Below are 23,683 nucleotides of genomic sequence, written 5' to 3' on the forward strand. Positions count from 1 at the left end.
ACTTTTTACTTTTACTTGCTACATGTATTTTCTGCCCCTTACATTTTCAAAATAGGCTCGTTACTTTAGGTTCATTTAGTATAAGTCAGCCTAAAGGAGTGCAAGTATCCGTATGTTGTGTTCACGGTACTTCTTTCACTCTAGCTAGCACAAAGGAGAAGGAAGCACACTTTTATAAGTGTCAGATAATTCCAAATTTAGCTTTTCTGTCAGTGCAACAAACATCAGCAAACACACAATCTGTTGGTGTGAAGTTTGTCACACTGTGTGTTGCTAGCTAAAGGCCCGGCTGCTGTATTTCACAGAGGGAGAAAAGAGTGAGAGCTAACCTCAGAGATGGAGGAAGAGGTAAGAAAAGACATGACAGCACAGGAAGAAGAGAGAGTAGATTTAAAGGTGAGGACTGATCAGTGATGCTTAGAAAATATTTTAAGCTTACATGTCATTGTTTTAATCATATATATTCCTGCAAAACAAACTATGCCATACTAACTTTGTGTTATTCAAATCTAAAAATGCGCTGTAGTTTGTGTGGGATAAAGAGACTAGCTTGTGATAGTGTGATGGACTTACTGTAAAAAACTGTTGGACTGGTGCACAGTGCACATTGTTGGTTTACATCAACTGTAGTAGACTAATTTGCATTTAAGATGATGATGGTTAGATTAATTCACTGAATTCCACCTTTATACAACTGCATACTGAATATTTTTTAACACGGGTATCTGTACTTCTACATAAATAAAGAAAGTCTGCGGCAGACTTGTGCCTGCCACATGTCCTTGAGGTACCCCACTCCTCAGGAGAAAGTGGAAGGTGATGCGTGTCTGAAAGCGTCTTGGTGCAAAGTATGCACAGCAGACTGACAAACTGCAAAATATTTTTGACACTATGATGTTTTTTTGTAGATAAAGACCAATTCTGATGTATATTCTTATTCGGTAACCTATCAGAATCATGCATGACAGTAAGTGCATTTTAATAGTTTTTATTTTAACAAAGGTTAAACTCAGATCTGAAGAAGAATTCAATTATAATGACAGCGATGACTGTATGAAATAGAAGGATTTTATTTGTCACAATGAAAGCTTGTCTCAGGTACCATCCAACACATTAATATGCCAACAAAACTCTTAACATCTGGTTTTAACAGTAACATTTGCTCTCAAACCACAAAATAAAACAGTCACTTCCTATCAACGCATGGCCTAGGTGGCGACCATATTCGCGGTGGTGGGCTGCAGGTTGGCCCTGATCTTCACCTCACGATGCATCTGGCACCAGACACACTGGTAACACCAAAGTATTTTACAGCAGTCGTCGCAGCAAGAGCCCTGCAGGATGGAGAAGAGGAAGAAGAGAGAGAGAGAGGATGAAGCAGCAGGCGTTACTGCAGTTTAATTTGCAGCTGCCGTGGTTGTTTCTGTGTAAAACGTGGGGGAATGCTACAGTACCAGCAACAACATCGGCATCAGAATGAAGAGGGCCTGTTCAGTTCGCCTCTTTACAGTGAGACATAAGAGATGTACAGATTTTCTTCTCTAATTTGGAGGCCACCCAATCCCTTATACCCTCTATGTGTTCCTTTCATGCAAACATGTCACAAAACGCAGTATCCAGTTCACTTCTCTCATGACACTGCATGATATAGATACCAGTTTGCTGGTTACAGTGCAACCCATAAGCTAATAATAAGGCTGATGAGACAGCTTGGAGCTTCTTGAGGGTAAGGAGGAAGGATCTGCACACAGAGGAACCTTCAATCATTTTCAGTATACTTTTTGTGGATCTCATAAAATCTACATTATAATTTATGTTATGAACATAAATACAAAAATACACACATATAAGGCAGCAGATACAAAGTTTAGCATCCACTGATTTGGGATAAATCAGTATAAATGATTTTAAAATGCTTTAACTGTAAACCCCAAGCAGCAACCTTCAGGGCTTGAAAATGAAGCCAGTGCAGAAGTTTCAAGACTGTACTTCCTCCAGTGGTCACCGAACTGAAACTCTCCCCCATGTTTGTGCTAGCTTGAGCATTTTTCAAGGAATTCATCAAACAAATAATTAGGGCAACAAAGAAATTTGAGTTGTCGCATCCCTAACTGAGCTTTACCTGGATGTTGTAGCGCTCTCTGATGGACTTGCGGAGAAAGCAGGACACCAGACAACAACAGAGACCATCCAGGGCTGGCATGCAGCAACACCATCCATGTTTGTTGGCTGTATCACACTGCATGCAGGGGAAACACCACAGGGAAAAGCAACCTAAAGGAAGGGGAAATATATATTTATATATATATTTATATGAGATCGACCCAGATATTTTATCAACCAAAAGATCTTGAACTTTTCCCCCCTGAGTTCAGGAACTCTGCTGCCTTTCACAAAAATCACTGCTGTTTGTAGAGTTTGTTGGGTTAACTTACAGGTGCCCACATCAGCGCAGCAATCACAGAGGCCAGTGCTCCACTGCCCAACACTTTGAGAGCTGGTGGCTGTCACCAGGTGGGTGGGCTGCTGGTAGGTGACGGCCATGTCTGGAGGAAAGAGAAATGGAGGCTCAGATTTAAGGATGGATCATATAAAATCACTACAAAGACTTTACACATAGATATATGTCTTTAAACTTAATAACCTAACGAATCGAAGAAGCAAGTCTACATTTGCATTACTTTGATTATAATTGCTGGTGTTCCCTCAGTTAAACATTATTTTCTAGGTTTGCATGCTACTAAGAGACTAGCTTGCAAGGGCTACAATTGATTTAAAAGCTGTGAAGTAAATTTTTAATAAGTTGGGTTTTTATTTTTTAAATTTTTATTGTGTTGCATAGCCTTGTGTTTTTAAATATGTTACAGCAAAATCAATGAGTTTGTGTGAGATGCAACAAATATATTTTCAAACAAACATTCATCCTCTTGTGGGCTAATGCACAATTGAAAAAACAGGCTAGGAAACGTACGAGGCAGGTACGGACATTAGACCAGGGGTCGGCGACTGCGAGCTGCAGGCTCTTTTAACCCTCAGCTGTGGCTCCCGCAAACTTTGGGTGAAAAAATAAAAAATAAAACTAAGAAAATTTTAAATGTTACAGGCATAACCTTCCCTTTAATACGACGGAGTATAGGGGCCACATTAAGAAAAATATTTTTGACCATTTTGAGAATAAATTTGAAATTTTGAGACTACAGTTGTTGTCTTAAGACAAACTGCCACAGTTGCAATGCCCTCTGAGTTAGTGAAATACTTCAGAATCTGTTTTAGTAACAAGGACGCAAATGATTTCTCTTTTAGCACATAAACACAGTGCAGGGCTCGCAAAATTTCAAAATCCCTGGTAGCCCTTCGGGCAGGCACTCTTCAGTTTGTGGTAGCCCAAAATAAATTTAAGTAGCCCGAATAAAAAAAGAGAGCAATTTTTTGATTGATGTTTTTTTTTCCTCTTTTGTTTCCATTACAATATTATACATTAAAGTATAATATTGTAACGGAAACAAAACATTAATCAAAAAATTGTTGAAGCACAAATTACAACATTGTATAAAAATTACAATCATCAACTCAAATACTTGGTTCTAATTGAACAGAAATTTCTATGACCTTGTAAGAACTGTGTAGAACATGAATCAGTCTGTGTCAGATCCTGAATTTGAAATTTCCACTGAAGTCACGGGTAAGAGGTAAGTGGAACCAAGATCTAGGACATTTTTTTTAAGTTTGCAAAGACTGCTAAATTTTGCCAATGGTAGTTCACTCTTTGCAACATAGTAAGCTGTTCTAAACAGATTTTTCAGGTTTATTTTTAGTATGTTATTTGCAATTGGTGTTTGTTCTGGGAAAGCTATTGCAGACTGAGCAATAATGCATTTCTTGCATTTCTCATGGGTTCTAATGCGGGTCTTTCTTAAAATTACTGGTCCCAGTAACAAAGGCGCTTGTCGACTCAGAAATCGAGGGAAACCAAGAACACACCCGGCAGAACATTATGTTATTTACAGGGGTGCACATAAGTGGTCCGCTGGTGCGCATTTGCTGTCAAAATAAAAGACGCGCACCAGATAAGAAGTTGCTACGTGCCTTTGCGTACATATAAAAGGCACTGTTTTTGTCCGCTAGAGTGGGATTTTCACGGCATATTCTGCACCACATCTCTGTGCGTTCATCATTTGTCTGAAGCCAGCTCACCTGCTGCAACCACTTTTCCGATAATACGCGCTTCTTTTGCGGTTCGGACTCCTTCTGACATTTCTTTGGAGGTGGAGGAACACCAAAGTAATTGCTTAAAGGAGCTTGCTTCTTCATCTTTAAGAGTTCTAAACAAATGTCTGTAGATAAGATTTTCAAATCTTATGTACGCAAACGCGCGTTGCAACTTCTTATCTGGTGCGCGTTTTTTATTTTGACAGCGAATGCGCACCTGCGGACCACTTATGTGCACCCCTGGTTATTTAGCTTGTCATATTCCAGCCACAGAAATTCTTTTGTCCATGAAACCATAAAGCTTCACTTTCTTTTTCCCTCATAGTCTGATTTGTCATAACTTTTGTGTTTTGTGGTAGGCTTTTCTTTGGTTGTCACTTCTTCACCCTGACTTGTCTTATTTGGCTCAGCAGAACTAAAATATATATCCTGCTGCTTTTACACACGCACTCACATAACGCTCAGCGATTCTCTGCGCGATCAACCTCTCACGTTTAAGCTTGCTGCGGGAGAGTTCACTTGTCAGGTTTGAATAGTAAGCTAATGAGTGATAAGACGATGTCAGAGGAATTGGTGCGCAATTAATCGTCACTCACCAATCAGTACTGCCGCTCTCTATACACAGTTCGCGTGATCGAAAAGTGAAAGCAAAAAACAAGCGCAAATTCAAACTCGATTTCAATATGTCACATATTGACAGTGGTTCCCCGATGCCAATGACACAATTACTCAGTAACATTTCCGAAAGAATGCAAAAGCAATGACATATATTTTTCCTTCCTATGATAGCCCGACGGGCAGGGCTGAGATAGATTTTGGTAGCCCGACTGGAAAATTCGCTAGCCCCGGGACGTCGGGCTAGCGATTTTGCGAGCCCTGCAGTGTAGTGATCAGTATAAGGATGTTGAAAAGATGGTTCAGAAAGCTGCATCTGGTCAGAAGGAAAAAAAACAAGAGTTTGAGTAACGTTCTCTCTCCAGCTCGCCGCTTTACTATAAGTTGATCCAGACCAGAAAGATAGCTAGCAGCTACTTGCCAAACTCAAGCCACAGGTCCACAGGTCTCTCAATTACGGTAGTACGAAGTCCAAACACCGCTCGTTCTTGACCGACGACACTCTGCGGTCCTGCATGAATATTAAAGTGACTTCTTACAGCCCTGATATGGAGAAGCTCTGCAGTGATGTTTAGAAAATAGGCAAAATGCAAAGTGATGTTTTATGTAAAAGTAGGCCTGCGCATACCAGTGTTGCTTTTTCTCCTCTTCAAAGCATTTGTTAAAAGGTTCTTAAAATAAAAAGACATCTTATTACATTTGTATTAAGTGTATGTATTATCCTCTCAGAATTGGGTCTGTGACCAAGTGTTTTTACTAGTTTGGGATTTTATGCTGTTTGTTTTTGAATTTTCATTGTGATTCTTATTTTCATGGTTATTCCTTCGTCATATTTAAAGTGTGTTTTGGCTAGCCTTCAGTTCATCTTAGTTCTCCCACCCTCAGTGTCTGTCTTCTCCTGTGTTTACTATTGTCTCCCCAGTCACTATCACGCTCGCTTGTCCTTAGTCTGAGTCGCCTTCTGTATTTCCTTTTGATGTTTCTGACCCTTTGTTGTAATGACTTGGTGCTATAAGTAAAATTGAATAGATTTAATTTATTTTTTTTTTAAAAAAGAAACAACAATAACAAGAATAAAAATCAAGAATCAGGAATAAAAATACATAAAATATACAGCCAGTGGCAGTGAGAATGTATCCTAAGGAGGACTATTGAGGACTATTGAAATGAATTCTTAGCAAGATTAACATATATGTTAATCTGGCTAAGAATTCATTTCAATAGTGGCAGCGTTATGCTGTACTGTATTTTGGACCAGTAAGCAATTTGAGGAAGTTTTTAAGGTGGAACGGTTTTAAGGATGATGAAACAGCTGTTTACCACAATGACAGTTCTCACTCACTTAAAAAAAAAAGTTTGGTAACGCCAACGTATCGTCTAGTATCAAGGTAGTATAATTTTAGAGTTGCATTTTAACAAATACAAATACGTTCGGGCATTTATTTAAACTTTCACAGCTGTTATGATAATTGCATCGTTTACAGTTATTATGGTGTGCCTTGATGATCTCGTTCGACCTCTGATGTGCCTCAACAACAAGAGGATTGAAACTGCCACAGTACAGCGTAAGGCTGTAAAGGTGGTTAAAAGGCTCATATCAGTCGAGTGTGCTTGTAGAGGCCTGTCTCGGCGGCAGATAGTGAGCAGAATTATGTGACGCAGACTGTAGACTACAATGTGAGGAGAAAGGACGGTTGAAATGCGAGGAGATTTCAACCTTTACAGCATGAATAGCATATCATAGACTTTTCTTTTTTTTTAATGCCAACAGTTTATTATTGGCGACCTAAATGACCACTCCAGATTGTTGCGTGTAGCTGTCGACTCAATTACTCAAACAAATCACAAGATCCATGATATATATATCAAGAAAGGAATTAATATATATATCAAATAAGGGAAATATATCAAATGCACGTCAAACAAAATAAGAAAATTTTAGATATACAAAATTAATTAGGTACAACATTGGAATGATGATGATGATGATGATGATGATGATGATGATTATTATTATTATTATTATTATTATTATTATTACAACTGGCAGAGAAAAATTGTTGACTGTTTGAAGGTGTCCATCAGTATAAAAACTTGTCTTACCTTTTCTCTGGTTCTCTCAGCTTTGTAAAGAAATGAGAGAAAGTGGACATTTAACTAGAAATCAGACAGGGGAGGGGGAAAGGGGGGAGATAATGCTGTAGCTCTATATGCACACAAATACACACAAAAACACACACACATACACCTCTGCAAAATAGTTTTGTTCTGTTTTTTGTTTTCTTTGTGGCTTCTTTTTTGTTTCTTTCTCATGAAGACGGTGACCAAAAAATGTCATGTAACACTGGAACACTGAGAAGCACTGTTATATAAGCCTCGTCATTTCCCCAGTAAAACAGCACCGCAGATGGATTGGCCAATTTTAATGCTGTTTCAACATACAATAGAAGTCAGATGCAAAGCAAGAAAAATAAACAAAGAAATAAAGAAGAAGATGAATGAGAAAATGCTACAGAATTTGTCTGCTTTACACTACCACCCAGTGCAAAGTTACCAGATGACTGAGAAAGCACAGATTTAGTGTTGAAGAACACTGCTAGAAAGTATTTGGTGCATCTTCCGGACACTGAAAAGAAGATAAGGATGACTTGGTGAGGAAGTAGAGGAAAGTATTCAAAGGAAGATGTTAGCAAAAGGTTTTCAAGCATGAGATTGCCGTGCAGAGCTGTACTGACCACAGAGGGATAAGCTGATGAGCCATATGAAAATACGGGAAAGAGATGTCTGAGCTTTTTTCTCATTTTATATTTTTTAGAAAAAAGTGTAATCTTAACTGCATGCCTCAGTTTTACAGCATGATAAAGAAATGTCTGATTTCGGACTGGCAAGGAACCATTCTGTCTTTGGCAGAGGTGTGATGGAGTAGAGCTGTCTTTGGTCCATAAGTAATGGAGAAAAATGTAGAAATGGCAGACATTAGCTACAGCACAAGATGTTTTCTGATGCTTTTTGGATGAAGCAGCAGGCGTTACTGCGGTTTAATTTGCAGCTGCCGTGGTTGTTTCTGTGTAAAACGTGGGGGAATGCTACAGTACCAGCAACAACATCGGCATCAGAATGAAGAGGGCCTGTTCAGTTCGCCTCTTTACAGTGAGACATAAGAGATGTACAGATTTTCTTCTCTAATTTGGAGGCCACCCAATCCCTTATACCCTCTATGTGTTCCTTTCATGCAAACATGTCACAAAACGCAGTATCCAGTTCACTTCTCTCATGACACTGCATGATATAGATACCAGTTTGCTGGTTACAGTGCAACCCATAAGCTAATAATAAGGCTGATGAGACAGCTTGGAGCTTCTTGAGGGTGAGGAGGAAGGATCTGCACACAGAGGAACCTTCAATCATTTTCAGTATACTTTTTGTGGATCTCATAAAATCTACATTATAATTTATGTTATGAACATAAATACAAAAATACACACATATAAGGCAGCAGATACAAAGTTTAGCATCCACTGATTTGGGATAAATCAGTATAAATGATTTTAAAATGCTTTAACTGTAAACCCCAAGCAGCAACCTTCAGGGCTTGAAAATGAAGCCAGTGCAGAAGTTTCAAGACTGTACTTCCTCCAGTGGTCACCGAACTGAAACTCTCCCCCATGTTTGTGCTAACTTGAGCATTTTTCAAGGAATTCATCAAACAAATAATTAGGGCAACAAAGAAATTTGAGTTGTCGCTTCCCTAACTGAGCTTTACCTGGATGTTGTAGCGCTCTCTGATGGACTTGCGGAGAAAGCAGGACACCAGACAACAACAGAGACCATCCAGGGCTGGCATGCAGCAACACCATCCATGTTTGTTGGCTGTATCACACTGCATGCAGGGGAAACACAACAGGGAAAAGCAACCTAAAGGAAGGGGAAATATATATTTATATATATATCGACCCAGATATTTTATCAACCAAAAGATCTTGAATTTTTCCCCCCTGAGTTCAGGAACTCTGCTACCTTTCACAAAAATCACTGCTGTTTGTAGAGTTTGTTGGGTTAACTTACAGGTGCCCACATCAGCGCAGCAATCACAGAGGCCAGTGCTCCACTGCCCAACACTTTGAGAGCTGGTGGCTGTCACCAGGTGGGTGGGCTGCTGGTAGGTGACGGCCATGTCTGGAGGAAAGAGAAATGGAGGCTCAGATTTAAGGATGGATCATATAAAATCACTACAAAGACTTTACACATAGATATATGTCTTTAAACTTAATAACCTAACGAATCGAAGAAGCAAGTCTACATTTGCATTACTTTGATTATAATTGCTGGTGTTCCCTCAGTTAAACATTATTTTCTAGGTTTGCATGCTACTAAGAGACTAGCTTGCAAGGGCTACAATTGATTTAAAAGCTGTGAAGTAAATTTTTAATAAGTTGGGTTTTTTATTTTAAATTTTTATTGTGTTGCATAGCCTTGTGTTTTTAAATATGTTACAGCAAAATCAATGAGTTTGTGTGAGATGCAACAAATATATTTTCAAACAAACATTCATCCTCTTGTGGGCTAATGCACAATCGAAAAAAAACAGGCTAGGAAACGTCTGAGGCAGGTACGGACATTAGACCAGGGTCGGCGACTCATGAGCTGCAGGCTCTTTTAACCCTCAGCTGTGGCTCCCGCAAACTTTGGGTGAAAAAATAAAGAATAAAACTAAGAAAAATTTAAATGTTACAGGCATAACCTTCCCTTTAATACGACGGAGTATAGGGGCCACATTAAGAAAAATATTTTTGACCATTTTGAGAATAAATTTGAAATTTTGAGACTACAGTTGTTGTCTTAAGACAAACTGCCACAGTTGCAATGCCCTCTGAGTTAGTGAAATACTTCAGAATCTGTTTTAGTAACAAGGACGCAAATGATTTCTCTTTTAGCACATAAACACAGTGTAGTGATCAGTATAAGGATGTTGAAAAGATGGTTCAGAAAGCTGCATCTGGTCAGAAGGAAAAAAAACAAGAGTTTGAGTAACGTTCTCTCTCCAGCTCGCCGCTTTGCTATAAGTTGATCCAGACCAGAAAGATAGCTAGCAGCTACTTGCCAAACTCAAGCCACAGGTCTCTCTGCTACGGTAGTACGAAGTCCAAACACCGCTCGTTCTTGACCGACGACACTCTGCGGTCCTGCATGAATATTAAAGTGACTTCTTACAGCCCTGATATGGAGAAGCTCTGCAGTGATGTTTAGAAAATAGACAAAATGCAAAGTGATGTTTTATGTAAAAGTAGGCCTGCGCATGCCAGTGTTGCTTTTTCTCCTCTTCAAAGCATTTGTTAAAAGGTTCTTAAAATAAAAAGACATCTTATTACATTTGTATTAAGTGTATGTATTATCCTCTCAGAATTGGGTCTGTGACCAAGTGTTTTTACTAGTTTGGGATTTTATGCTGTTTGTTTTTGAATTTTCATTGTGATTCTTATTTTCATGGTTATTCCTTCGTCATGTTTAAAGTGTGTTTTGGCTAGCCTTCAGTTCATCTTAGTTCTCCCACCCTCAGTGTCTGTCTTCTCCTGTGTTTACTATTGTCTCCCCAGTCACTATCACGCTCGCTTGTCCTTAGTCTGAGTCGCCTTCTGTATTTCCTTTTGATGTTTCTGACCCTTTGTTGTAATGACTTGGTGCTATAAGTAAAATTGAATAGATTTAATTAATTTTTTTTTTTTAAAAGAAACAACAATAACAAGAATAAAAATCAAGAATCAGGAATAAAATACATAAAATATACAGCCAGTGGCAGTGAGAATGTATCCTAAGGAGGACTATTGAGGACTATTGAAATGAATTCTTAGCAAGATTAACATATATGTTAATCTTGCTAAGAATTCATTTCAATAGTGGCAGCGCTTATGCTGTACTGTATTTTGGACCAGTAAGCAATTTGAGGAAGTTTTTAAGGTGGAACGGTTTTAAGGATGATGAAACAGCTGTTTACCACAATGACAGTTCTCACTCACTTAAAAAAAAAAAAGTTTGGTAACGCCAACGTATCGTCTAGTATCAAGGTAGTATAATTTTAGAGTTGCATTTTAATAAATACAAATACGTTCGGGCATTTATTTAAACTTTCACAGCTGTTATGATAATTGCATCGTTTACAGTTATTATGGTGTGCCTTGATGATCTCGTTCGACCTCTGATGTGCCTCAACAACAAGAGGATTGAAACTGCCACAGTACAGCGTAAGGCTGTAAAGGTGGTTAAAAGGCTCATATCAGTCGAGTGTGCTTGTAGAGGCCTGTCTCGGCGGCAGATAGTGAGCAGAATTATGTGACGCAGACTGTAGACTACAATGTGAGGAGAAAGGACGGTTGAAATGCGAGGAGATTTCAACCTTTACAGCATGAATAGCATATCATAGACTTTTCTTTTTTTTTGTAATGCCAACAGTTTATTATTGGGGACCTAAATGACCACTCCAGATTGTTGTGTATAGCTGTCGACTCAATTACTCAAACAAATCATAAGATCCATGATATATATATCAAGAAAGGAATAAGTATATATATATCAAATAAGGGAAATATATCAAATGCACGTCAAACAAAATAAGAAAATTTTAGATATACAAAATTAATTAGGTACAACATTGGAATGATGATGATGATGATGATGATCATGATGATGATGATTATTATTATTATTATTATTATTACAACTGGCAGAGAAAAATTGTTGACTGTTTGAAGGTGTCCATCAGTATAAAAACTTGTCTTACCTTTTCTCTGGTTCTCTCAGCTTTGAAAAAAATGAGAGAAAGTGGACAACTCAGCATTTAACTAGAAATCAGAGAGGGGAAGGGGAAAGGGGGGAGATAATGCTGTAGCTCTATATGCACACAAATACACACAAAAACACACACACACACACACCTCTGCAAAATGGTTTTGTTCTGTTTTTTGTTTTCTTTGTGGCTTCTTTTTTGTTTCTTTCTCTTGAAGACGGTGACCAAAGAATGTCATTGAACGCTGGAACGCTGAGAAGCATTGTTATAAAAGCCTCGTCATTTCCGTCGATGGATTGGGCATTTTTAATGCTGTTTCAACATAGAATAGAAGTCAGATGCAAAGCAAGAAAAATAAACAAAGAAATAAAGAAGAAGATGAATGAGAAAATGCTACAGAATTTGTCTGCTTTACACTACCACCCAGTGCAAAGTTACCAGATGACTGAGAAAGCACAGATTTAGTGTTGAAGAACACTGCTAGAAAGTATTTGGTGCATCTTCCGGACACTGAAAAGAAGATAAGGATGACTTGGTGAGGAAGTAGAGGAAAGTATTCAAAGGAAGATGTTAGCAAAAGGTTTTCAAGCATGAGATTGCCGTGCAGAGCTGTACTGACCACAGAGGGATAAGCTGATGAGCCATATGAAGATACGGGAAAGAGTTGTCTAAGCTTTTTTCTCATTTTATATTTTTTAGAAAAAAGTGTAATCTTAACTGCATGCCTCAGTTTTATTGCATGATAAAGAAATGTCTGATTTCGGACTGGCAAGGAACCATTCTGTCTTTGGCAGAGGTGTGATGGAGTAGAGCTGTCTTTGGTCCATAAGTAATGGAGAAAAGTTTAGAAATGGCAGACATTAGCTACAGCACAAGATGTTTTCTGATGCTTTGGTCCTGCTGCAAAACATTTTATCTTAGTGAAATTGCAAATTGCCTTTATTTACAAAGAAGATCACTTGGTGCCAAGCTTACCATACACTGAAAATACCACTCATGTTGATATAAAGGTCCCCAGCCACCACACTACAGAAGACAATGAAGACAACGAGATACAAAGCAGCTGAGTGAACAGGCATTTCCAAAATGAGACATGTTCACTTCAAAGCTGCAATTTTTTGGCATAACATATCAGTCTGTTCATTATACTACTGCTGCTGTTACTGCAACTTAATTGTATCACTACTCTCCTCAGTGACAACAACACCTACGAAGCTTTAAAACGAGACCCCACAAGCAGCTACAAAAAGAAAGTTATAGCTTGCCTTCAAGACCTTGAAAAGGACAAAATCATTGACCGCCTCAAATATCACCGCCTTTATCCAGGGGATGCCATACCCTGCATTTATGGACTTCCTAAGATCCACAAGGAAGGGGTCCCACTCAGACCCATAGTCAGTAGCATAAACTCAGCCACTTATAACATTGCGAAACACCTTGCTACCATCCTGGCACCTCTCGTGGGGAACACACCACATCAAGAACTCCACCGACTTCACCGACAAGGTCCAGAAACTTACCCTGGATCCAGATGAAACCATGGTGTCCTTTGATGTAGTCTCTCTCTTCACTTGCATACCCACCATGGAAGCAGTGGAGACTGTCAGAAAATGACTACAAGAAGACAGCTCCTTGGAAGACAGGACCAACTTCACCCCCGATCAGATTTGCACACTGTTAGACCTCTGCCTCACCACAACATACTTCAAATACAACGAAGGCTTCTACAGACAAAAACATGGCTGTGCCATGGGCTCCCCTGTGTCACCTATTGTAGCCAACCTTTACATGGAGGAAGTGGAAAGAAAGGCTCTTGGCTCTTTTAAAGGGAGAGTACCCAGCCACTGGTACAGATATGTAGACGACACCTGGGTCAAAATCAAGACACAAGAAGTGAAATCCTTCACTGCGCACATTAACGCCGTGGATAAAAACATCAAGTTCACCAGGGAAGACACAAAGGATAACTGTTTGCCTTTCCTGGACTGCGCTGTGCACATTGAAGAGAATGGCAACCTCAACATTGAAGTTTACCGGAAGCCCACACACACGGACCAGTACCTCCTCTTTGACTCCCATCACCCTCTGGAACACAAACTTGGAGTAATTAGGACCCTACACCACCAGGCAGAACTTGTTCCTCTAAGTCTGAAGGAAAAAGAAGGAACACACACATGTAAAGGAAGCACTGAAAACATGTGGTTATCCTAACTGGGCGTTCATAAAGTCAGCAAAGAGGCACAGAAAAGAAGATCAGATACCAGCGAGGGAGGATAAGAAAGACAGACGCAACAACATTGTCATCCCCTATGTAGCCGGTGTATCAGAGAAACTCAGGAGAGTTTTCTCCAAGCACGACATCCCAGTGTACTTCAGACCCAGCAACACACTCAGACACAAACTGGTTCACCCGAAAGACAAAACTCCAAAACACAGACTGAACAACGTGGTGTATGCTGTACAGTGCAGTGAGGAATGCCCAGACCTCTACATTGGAGAGACCAAACAGCCACTTCACAAGCGCATGGCACAACATAGAAGAGCCACCTCCACAGGACAAGACTCAGCAGTCCATCTGCATCTTAAGGATAAAGGTCACTCTTTCGAGGATGCCAATGTTCACATATTGGACAGAGAGGACAGATGGTTTGAAAGAGGAGTGAAAGAGGCCATCTATGTCCACTGTGAGCGACCATCTTTGAACAGAGGCGGTGGTTTACGACACCAACTGTCTGCCATCTATAATCCAGTTTTGAGTTCCCTCCCCAGACGCCTTAACGCCCACTCACATCCTGGGCCATCTGACCTCAGGAAATCACATGATAGGGTGGGGCCAGGTTTCACAATGAACTCACCCGAAACCCTGGCTGATTAGGTACCACACCCGCTTTCACACCTTGGCGCATGTGATTAGAGGATCACCAGGGGGTCCTTTGTCCCTCCTTGGGGGGATACTCCCACTGGGTTTAAATCTGGGACTCTCGGCCATTTGACCTTAGAACTGAAGAAGCTTCTCGGATGAGAGGTGAAACGTCTTCAAGCAACTCAAAGAAGTCCAGACGCTTTTCTTTGCAAACTCCTTTGACTACGATGACCTGGATGACTGAGAACCTTCACAGACAACTTAATTGTATGACTGCAGATGTCAAAGGACCATAAGACCATAATCTAATCAAGTCCATGATGTTGATTGTTACGAATTGATATTTTTTGAATGCTATACGCAGTAGCCACCTTTTCTCACATTTATAAGAATTGTTACATCAAAAAGAGAAGAATTAACTACCCAAATGATATCAGTTAAACCCAACCCTCGAAATGTAAACTGCTGAAGGGTTCCTTTGTACAGCCCAACACTGCCATCTACAGTAAAACTGATGTTAGCACAGCCTCAAATTCTTTACTTCTTTATAATTGGTGGCTCATGTTTAAACTTTAGTAGTTGTTCAGAAATATTTTGCTTAATTTCCAATTTCCTTATGTTCTCTGAGGCTGAGGTGATGAACGTTTAGCACAAAGGATCTCAGATATTTTGCGGTTTAAGTCTAATGAAGTCGAAGCTCCTTTTCCCATTTCCAGTGGTTTTTCAAAGTTTTGATCAATGTTAAAAGAGAGATAAACATCCATCCATCCATCCATTCGCTTCCGCTTATCCTTTCCAGGGTCGCAGGGGGCGCTGGAGCCTATCCCAGCTGTCATAGGGCGAGAGGCGGGGTACACCCTGGACAGGTCGCCAGTCTGTCGCAGGGCCAGAGATAAACATGTTTTTAACATTTATTTCAACAGTTCTTTTTTTATATATTGACGTGCATCGTCACTTGGCACCTTACTCTTTACATTTTGCTAAATGTCAATTATAAAAAAATACATGAATTGATAGTTGTGATGGATCTCATATCCAAGGCAGTAAAAGTTGGTAGTGAAAAGAGAGAATTTAAAAATGCACAAACAGATTTCCTTCTTTTCACTGCTGCTGCAGGCTTACTTATGTGTTTGGTCTGCAGCAGGACTTCTTGCTGTCCTTATAGGTATAAGAATTAAAACAAAAGTCAAAACTCTCTAAGGCTGTTCTTAGCAATCGACGTCCACTCCATGAATTAGTGTCAAACACCAGCAACCACGAAATGTCAAGAGCAGTTGTGGAATACAGTCCAAGTGTCATGGTCTGGGTGAGTGCTGGGGTCTTCATCTGAGTTGCTGTCTCCACCTGTGGGCTGCACTCTGGCGCGTCTCCACAACTGCGAGCAATTATGCTGCCAGCTTTTACGACCGGCACTCATCACTAGTCCTCGCCAAGTGTTCTGGTAGCCACAGTGCTGGCCACCACAGTTTTGTTGAGAACAGTTTCCCACAGAAAGCAACTGACCTTTTGTTTGCTTCTACAGCCTTTCAGCTAACTCCATCCATGTCACTTTTCAGTTATTTATTCGTAAAAAATGTTTGGAATCATGTATGATTTTCGTTCCACTTCTCACATGTGCACCATTTTGTATTGGTCTTTCATGTGGAATTCCAATAAAATTAATTCATGTTTGTGGCTGTGATGTGACAAAATGTGGAAAAGTTCAAGGGGGCCGAATACTTTTGCAAGCCACTGTAGACGCTCCCAGCAGTAATACACGTTCCAGCCGTGTATTCCAGCCCTGACCTTATTCCTAACCTTCCTACTTTTCAATAGTCTAGGAACTACAAGTAAACCAGCAGTTTGAGAGTGAAGTGTTTTTATGGGGTGATATGGTACTATGAGGTCTGGTCAACAATCAATCGAAGTCAACACTCTGTCTCTGAACATGGACAAAACAAAGACATAATTGTCTGAGATCACTATCCACTGAATATCGATTGATCCTCGTTGGAGGTTGTCAAGAGCACCAAATTCCTTGGTGTTCACCTGGCAGATTACCTTTCCTGGTTCATCAACACCAGCTCCATAAGTACGAAGGCCCAACAGTGTCTTTACTTCCTGTGGAAGCTGAGAAAAGCCCATCTCCCACCATCAATTCTCACCACCTTCTACAGAGGGACTATTGAGAGCATCCTGAGAAGCTGCATCACTGTCTGGTATGGTAACTGCACCGTATTGGATCACAATACCCTACAACGGATAGTAAGAACAGCTTAGAAGATCATTGGAGCTTCTCTTCCCTCCATCACAGACACCAGCATTGTGGAGGACCCCACACATCACATGTAGAATATATATACGGGAAGGGCGGTGTATACGAGTCTGGCCTAAGTCTTCGGTCAGAAAGACTGCAGCAGTCCAGGAGTTTTTCGTTCACTGTCTTTAATGAAACTTCACAGAAGAACTGGTTACAGCAGGGCTTGCCATGATAAATCCAACTGTGGTACAGCCAGATAGGCACTTATAATTGTGGTAGATGCAGTATTGGTGACTATAAGCATGGTTTTAGTTTCATTAACGCACACGGAATCACACAAACTGCGTTACAACTGCCATGCTCTGTCGCTGCGCCTTTCGTCTCTCACTCCCACTCTCCCTCTGCGTGATGTGCACATGATCAATGATGCGCTCATTTGGGTGCGCTTGATTCTTGCCTCTAGCCGTCCTGAGGCCGAGTCAGCAGGGAATTTGCACATCACACACACACTCTTCACCCTGCTGACTTCTGGCAAGAGGTACCAGAGCATTTGGGGCCTCACTGCCATACTGCGAAACAGTTTCTTCCCCCAAGCCATCAGACTCCTGAATACTGGACTTGACACACACACAAATACCTTCATAGACGTCACTACCAAGCACTTATCTGCACAGTCTCATACACACAAACACACCTTCATACATCAAGTTACTGTCATTGCTGCACTTTTCTGTTGCACGGTTGTGTCTGCACTGTCTTGTGTCTGTATTGTTCCGTTCTCTCTGGTCTGGCACTGGCTTTGTTTTGGGGTTTTTTGCAATTTTTGCACATTGCACTTTGTGTAGTCCTGTTTTGATTGTCTGTTTTGAATGTCATTTGTAGCACCATAGTCTTGGAGGAACACTGTCTAATTTCACTGTGTACTGTACCACTGCACATGGTTGGAATGACAATAAAGCCAGTTAACTTGACTTTAAAGTAAGATGGGGCCTGATCATTATTAGTATTATTATTAATATTATTATTATTATTATTATTATTATCCTGACTATATCACCCTGCATGTTAGCGAAAGGATTTTGAATTAGTTTCTGGATTTAAAATGAAGAAAAGTCAAAACATACTCTCTTTTTCTAGCATTTTGGATACATTTTGCAATAAACAAGTATACTGTTACATTGCAGCTGATGAAGCTAATCACAGAAATAGTTTTAAATTAGAATCTCTCACAGTGAAGCTGTTCATCATACTCTGATGCAGCTAAAACCATGCAGACAGAAATGAGCAAATAGTGGTGTAACCACAGCTATCAAAACAGGGCAGAACCTATGAATAAACACACACAACATGCCCCCATTTCTTCATATCAGAAAACTTCTCCAGCTTTTACCTGCTGAATGTTAGAAATTGTAACATTTTTGGGATGTAACAAATATAATATAAGTCAAATTTAGAGTTATTTATCAATTTTTTCTTTGCCACATATCTTTGCATATATCTTGCTTTATATATTTGATGTCTTCAGTTAGTATCTGCAATGTAGAAAGTAGTCAAAATAAAAACTTTTGACTGGTAGTGAATATACATACATACATACATATACAAAAAGTTTCCGATCTCAAATCTCTGATTTCTGCATTATTCAAAAGACTTAAACGGTTAAATGTTGCGTGCATGCTATTCCTCAGTAGTTGATTTTACCAGTTCTCTGAATTGCTTAAGCTCAACTCCGGTTCTCTACACTAACCTAAACCACTTATATATGTCATTTAAACTTTTTTGCAAAATTCTAAAAACCTTGTCACTCACTGAAACACATTTTGCAAAGTGCTGGACACCTACAACCATCTGGTACCACCTTTGACAACAAACAATGTGAACAGATGTGATAAACCAGCTTTTAAAATAAATCAAAACGTATGAAAGAAAAGTAGGAAATGTAAAGTATGAGACTCTTCATTGCTATGGATTATTCATGAAACTGTGATGGTTCAAATTTTTTTCATACATACCGAGGTGTACATTAATGATTAATGTATCTGATATGTAAGTTACATTAGTCGATGGAGGTGCACAATATATCCCATATTTTACATTTACTAAATTTGAGTGCATGCTACTCCTCAGTAGTTGATTACAGCAGTTTTCTGAATTGCCAAAACGCAACTCTTGTTCTCTAAGCTAAATTCTCTAAATCCTTAAAGAAACAAGCGCCTGAAAGACGGCGAGTTTGTTGTTATTATAATAAAGAATTCATGCGCAGCGGGGCGTTTTAAAAAGCACTACCCTATCACACACGACACCAATGGTATTCCCCCCCGCCAGCCTCCGTTTCTCTCTGGGACCTCCCCACCCACGGGTGTTTTTTGTCCGGTTTCGGGCAGGCTTTTCCCGAGACGTCCACCGGAGGCCGCTGTTTAACTAACCCAAATCCCAAGATTCAAGATTCAAAGCGTTTTTTTGTCATGTGTGCAAAGAAAAGGCGTTTCTCTGTACAATGAAATTCTTTCTCTTTTGTCGTGTTATTTGTAGATAAAATACAAATAGAGAAAAAGTGACAAAAAAGACAAAAAGTGGAGACGAAAAAATGGAAGTGCTAAATAGATTTATGTGCATAAGAGCTATGAGCTTAATATGCTGGTTTGATATGTGACAAGACCTGACGTCCAAAAAGTATTATTACTGTTCAAGAGTCTGATAGCAGTGGGGAAGAAGGAGTTGTTGAGTCGGGATGAAGTGTGAACAGTCGGTGTTGGGGGTGTGTGAGGTATTTGAGGATGGAGGCAGCTTTCCTCTGGACTCTGGGATGGTAGATGCTCTGCAGAGAGGGCAGCAGGCTCCTGGTGATCTTCTCCGCAGATGTTATAACTCTCTGCAGGCATTTGCAGTCCATAGCAATAGTGCTGCTGGTCAGTGTGCTCTCCACAATGCATCTGTAGAAGCTGGTGAGGATCTTGGCCGACATAACAAATTTTCTCAGCCTCCTCAGGAAATACAGCCACTGCTGAGCCTTCTTGACCAGCTGTGTGGGGTTCAGTGTCCAGGTGAGGTCCTCAGTGATGTAAACGCCTAGGTATCTAAAGCTGCTCACCTTCTCCACTTCATTCTTCAGGATAAACAGCGGCTGGTGAGGCCTCCTCTTCTTCCTCCTGTCTACTATCATATCTTTTGTCTTATCATTGTTGAGGGTGAGGTTTTTATCATCATACCATGACACCAGACCGGCCACCTATCTCCCATAAGCTGCTTCGTCACCTCCAGTGATGCGACCAATCACTGCAGTGATTGTGAAGCATTGCTTGGATTTAAATTACATCTACCTGATGTGTTGGACCCTATTTTTACCCAGGAGTTATGTGTGGACACCTTGACTGCGAACCTTAATAATACACTTCTTGAACTACTGGACTCTGTTGCTCCTGTAAAGAAGTTAAAATGTCAAAAAAGGAACCCTATGCCTTGGCTAAATGAGGAGCTCTTGAACTTGAGAAGAAATTGTAGAAAAGCAGAGCGTCACTGGAGATCTTCCCGACTAGAAGTATTTCTCCAGGCTTGGAAGGACTCACTGTCTTCTTTTCAATCAGTGATGTCGGCAGCGAAAGCAAATTATTTCTCAAATCTCATCATGAGTCATAAACATAACTCAAAACTCTTATTCAACACAGTGTCGCAACTTACAGAGAGTAAGTCAACTCTCTGCTGTTCTAATTTGATAGCGCATGACTTTCTTACGTTTTTCAGAGACAGGGCTGAAACACTTAGAAATCAGATAACTCCCTCCTCAAGCTTTTCATTAGACTACTCGGCTGCTTTGCCTGTTGGTGCTGATAAACTGTTCTCTGACTTCGAGGTTATTTCCCTGTATGGATTAACTAAGGTTGTAAAAGCAGCTCGATGTACAACCTGTTCTTTGGATCCTCTACCAGCCTGGGCTATAAAGGAACTGTGGTCAGCATTAGGACCCTACATTCTGTTTCTTTTAAATACTTCATTGACAACTGGAGTCTTCCCTGAATGTTTTAAATCAGCTGTGGTAGTGCCGATCTTGAAAAAGCCTGGACTGGATGTTGACATGGTCGCAAACTACAGACCCATCTCACATCTGTCTTTTTTATCTAAAGTCTTTGAAAAAGTGGTTTTTAAGCAGCTCACTGAGCATTTGTCAACAAGCAATCTGTTTGAACCATTTCAGTCTGCTTTTAGACCAAATCACTCCACAGAAACAGCTTTAGTAAAAGTGGTAAATGATCTGCTGGTAAATGCAGACAACGATCGCACTTCAGTTTTATTACTGCTGGATCTAAGTGCTGCATTTGACACTGTGGATCACTGCATTTTATTAGATAGGCTTGAACATTTTATTGGAATTACAGGAAATGTTTTATCGTGGCTGAGATCTTACCTGTCTGGGAGGTCTCAGACTGTTAGTTTTAAAAATGATCTCTCCGAGGCCTGTGCAGTGAGGCATGGGGTCCCTCAGGGCTCTGTACTTGGACCATTGCTGTTTTCTATGTACCTGCTGCCTCTTGGTGTTCTTTTACGTTCTTTTAATGTAACCTTTCATTGTTACGCTGATGACCTGCAGCTTTATGTTCCTTTAACCATTGGAAATTGTGCTGAAGTCTCTAAACTAGAATCTTGTCTATCTGCAATTAAGGGCTGGTTATCGGATAATTTCTTGCTCCTAAATACTGATAAAACAGAGTTGATGGTCATTGGGCCACACAAATTTCAGCACTTGTCCCAAAATTTCATCTTGAGAATTGATGACAGTGTCATAAATTGTAGGGACAAGGTAAAAAACTTGGGCGTGTGGTTCGACATGGTGCTCTCTTTCGAGTCTCATGTAAAAGAGATAACAAAGACCGCCTTTTATCATTTGAGGAACATAGCCAGAATCAGACAAGTTTTGTCAAGCGACACTGCAGAGGTTCTTGTCCATGCATTTGTGTCCTCACGTATTGATTATTGTAATGCTCTTCTTTCTGGGCTACCAAAGAAATGTTTTAGAGGTCTACAGATGGTGCAAAATGCAGCTGCTCGCATTTTAACAAGAACTGGGAAATTTGAGCACATTAGCCCTGTACTGAACTCTCTTCATTGGCTACCTTGTCAGGTTCGAGCAGATTTTAAGGTTCTGCTGCTCACCTACAAGGCTTTAAACGGACTGGCACCTTCATATCTCTCCGACCTTTTACATCTTTACGTTCCATCCCGTGCTCTCCGATCTCAGGACTCTGGCCTTCTAAAGGTTCCTAGAGCCAGAAAAAAGACAATTGGAGAGCGTGCTTTTTCTTTTCGTGTCCCGTTTCTGTGGAACAACCTCCCTCAAGATATTAGGCAGGCATGCTCTGTGGAGGTTTTTAAAACTAAGCTGAAGACACATTTGTTCACCTTATCTTACATGTCTTAATTCTATGGCTTTTAGTTTTTAAATTTTTACTGTTTTTTAACTTGTATTGTGTCTTTTACCTGTATTGCTATGTATCGCTTTTATTTATTTATTTTATTTTATTTTTATTTTTTATCTTTTTAGTTTCAAATAGTTGTACAGCACTTTGTTTGAAAGCGCTTTATAAATAAAGTTATTATTATTATTATATATATTGAAACCTTTACTATAGGCCATTTCTTATGTATATAAGGGAAGTAACACAAAGTGAGAACCCTAATTTCAGCAGATGCTTTGTTACCACTGTGATTTTCACTATATACTCATTTTTTGTAGATTGAGTGAGTAGCTGGTGAGAAATCCATTTTTTTGTTGTTTTTATAAAACAGGGTTTTAAATGTGTAACAAATACACACCCATGACATGATAACATTGTGTGGTTGTGAGCACAGCTATAACTTTTTCATGGGTTTGATACATTGGCCGGAACTTCAGAGGTTTTGTGGGTTTAGTATGAAGCTTTTCTTTTGTGCTTAGAGTTTTGAGAAGTTTACATGTGATTAAAATCTGATGATGAGCTTGTTACGCAGAAAGTGGTGCTAGGTCAGGTATGTTGGTGGAGAAAAGTATTTTCTTTACTTTTTAAAACAGACAGCTGAACACAATCTTGTATTCTTGGGTCTTTACTTTACAATATAAAGCAATTGTTGTGATTTGACTCTATATAAATAAAATTGTACTGAGCAGAATCCAACTTAGAGAACGAGGGTGATTTGTCATATTGTCAGGAGGTGAGGTGAGTTTTTTTCTGGCTGGCACACAGTAAAAAACAACAAAACCCCCCCCAAAACTTCTATTAAAACTCTTCAGTTGTTTCATACAAGTCAGCTAAAGAGTTTTGATCAAATATTTCGACCCACCCTTCTCCTACCTTCCTACAACAAATTTAACATTCCTGGAAAAAATGGTAAAAATGGTAAATGGCCTGTATTTGTATAGCGCTTTAAAAGATGAGCTTTCTAGCATTACAGCCACTATTTCTTGAATTAGTTCGAATTAGCTATGGATATTGTAATTAAAAGGTTTCCTCTGGTTCTGTAAGCTTTAAAGATGAGATAAAGAGGGAGAGTAAAATATATCTACAAACTGTGAGAGGTGTGGTGGTGGATGGGCAGACGTTTCCCTGAAAATGAAACTCCTCTGAAAGGAGAAACACAGTTCCACATTCTTTCAAACCTGTGTACACACAAAGAAAAACATGGAAAGGTAAACAGAAGTGAACTTCCAAGAAAGAAAGTGTTAGAAGTAAAAGTTATGGTCAGTGCCAAGTTTAATGTTCAAAGTATTTTATACTCAGTATTATATTATTTTCTCTGTTATTAAAACTTGATTGATGTAGACTATTTGAGTTGTACTCTATGTGGTGTAATCACAGGAGCTGCATGTGTCTGAATGCAAAGCTGTTTTAGAAGATAAAAAAATTGCACAGATTAAACACAGCCTCTAGGAAAGAATGCGGTTGACATGACTGATTGTTAACACCCATTGTTGTTTTGCACTCTGCCTGGATACTTCCTGGAACAT

General features: G+C 39.7%; 2 protein-coding genes across 2 annotated transcripts; both read right to left on the reverse strand.

Annotated features, from left to right (window-relative positions):
- Nucleotides 1–1,055: 1,055 nt before the first annotated feature.
- Nucleotides 1,056–5,331, reverse strand: LOC116310366 (cornifelin homolog B-like). The gene is made up of 4 exons (XM_039610086.1): nucleotides 5,246–5,331; nucleotides 2,436–2,546; nucleotides 2,123–2,274; nucleotides 1,056–1,334 (listed from the first exon to the last, which is right to left on the reverse strand). Exons 2-4 carry the CDS (start codon nucleotides 2,542–2,544, stop codon nucleotides 1,209–1,211), a joined length of 387 nt encoding a protein of 128 aa, XP_039466020.1. The 5' UTR covers nucleotides 2,545–2,546; nucleotides 5,246–5,331; the 3' UTR covers nucleotides 1,056–1,208.
- Nucleotides 5,332–8,549: 3,218 nt separating this feature from the next.
- On the reverse strand, nucleotides 8,550–23,405 carry LOC120439193 (cornifelin homolog B-like). Its single transcript, XM_039609962.1, has 3 exons — nucleotides 23,247–23,405; nucleotides 8,890–9,000; nucleotides 8,550–8,739 (listed from the first exon to the last, which is right to left on the reverse strand). Exons 1-3 carry the CDS (start codon nucleotides 23,323–23,325, stop codon nucleotides 8,573–8,575), a joined length of 357 nt encoding a protein of 118 aa, XP_039465896.1. The 5' UTR covers nucleotides 23,326–23,405; the 3' UTR covers nucleotides 8,550–8,572.
- Between the last annotated feature and the right edge of the window lie 278 nt (nucleotides 23,406–23,683).

Source organism: Oreochromis aureus, linkage group 3 (assembly GCF_013358895.1).
Source record: "Oreochromis aureus strain Israel breed Guangdong linkage group 3, ZZ_aureus, whole genome shotgun sequence".
Lineage (NCBI taxonomy): Eukaryota > Metazoa > Chordata > Actinopteri > Cichliformes > Cichlidae > Oreochromis > Oreochromis aureus.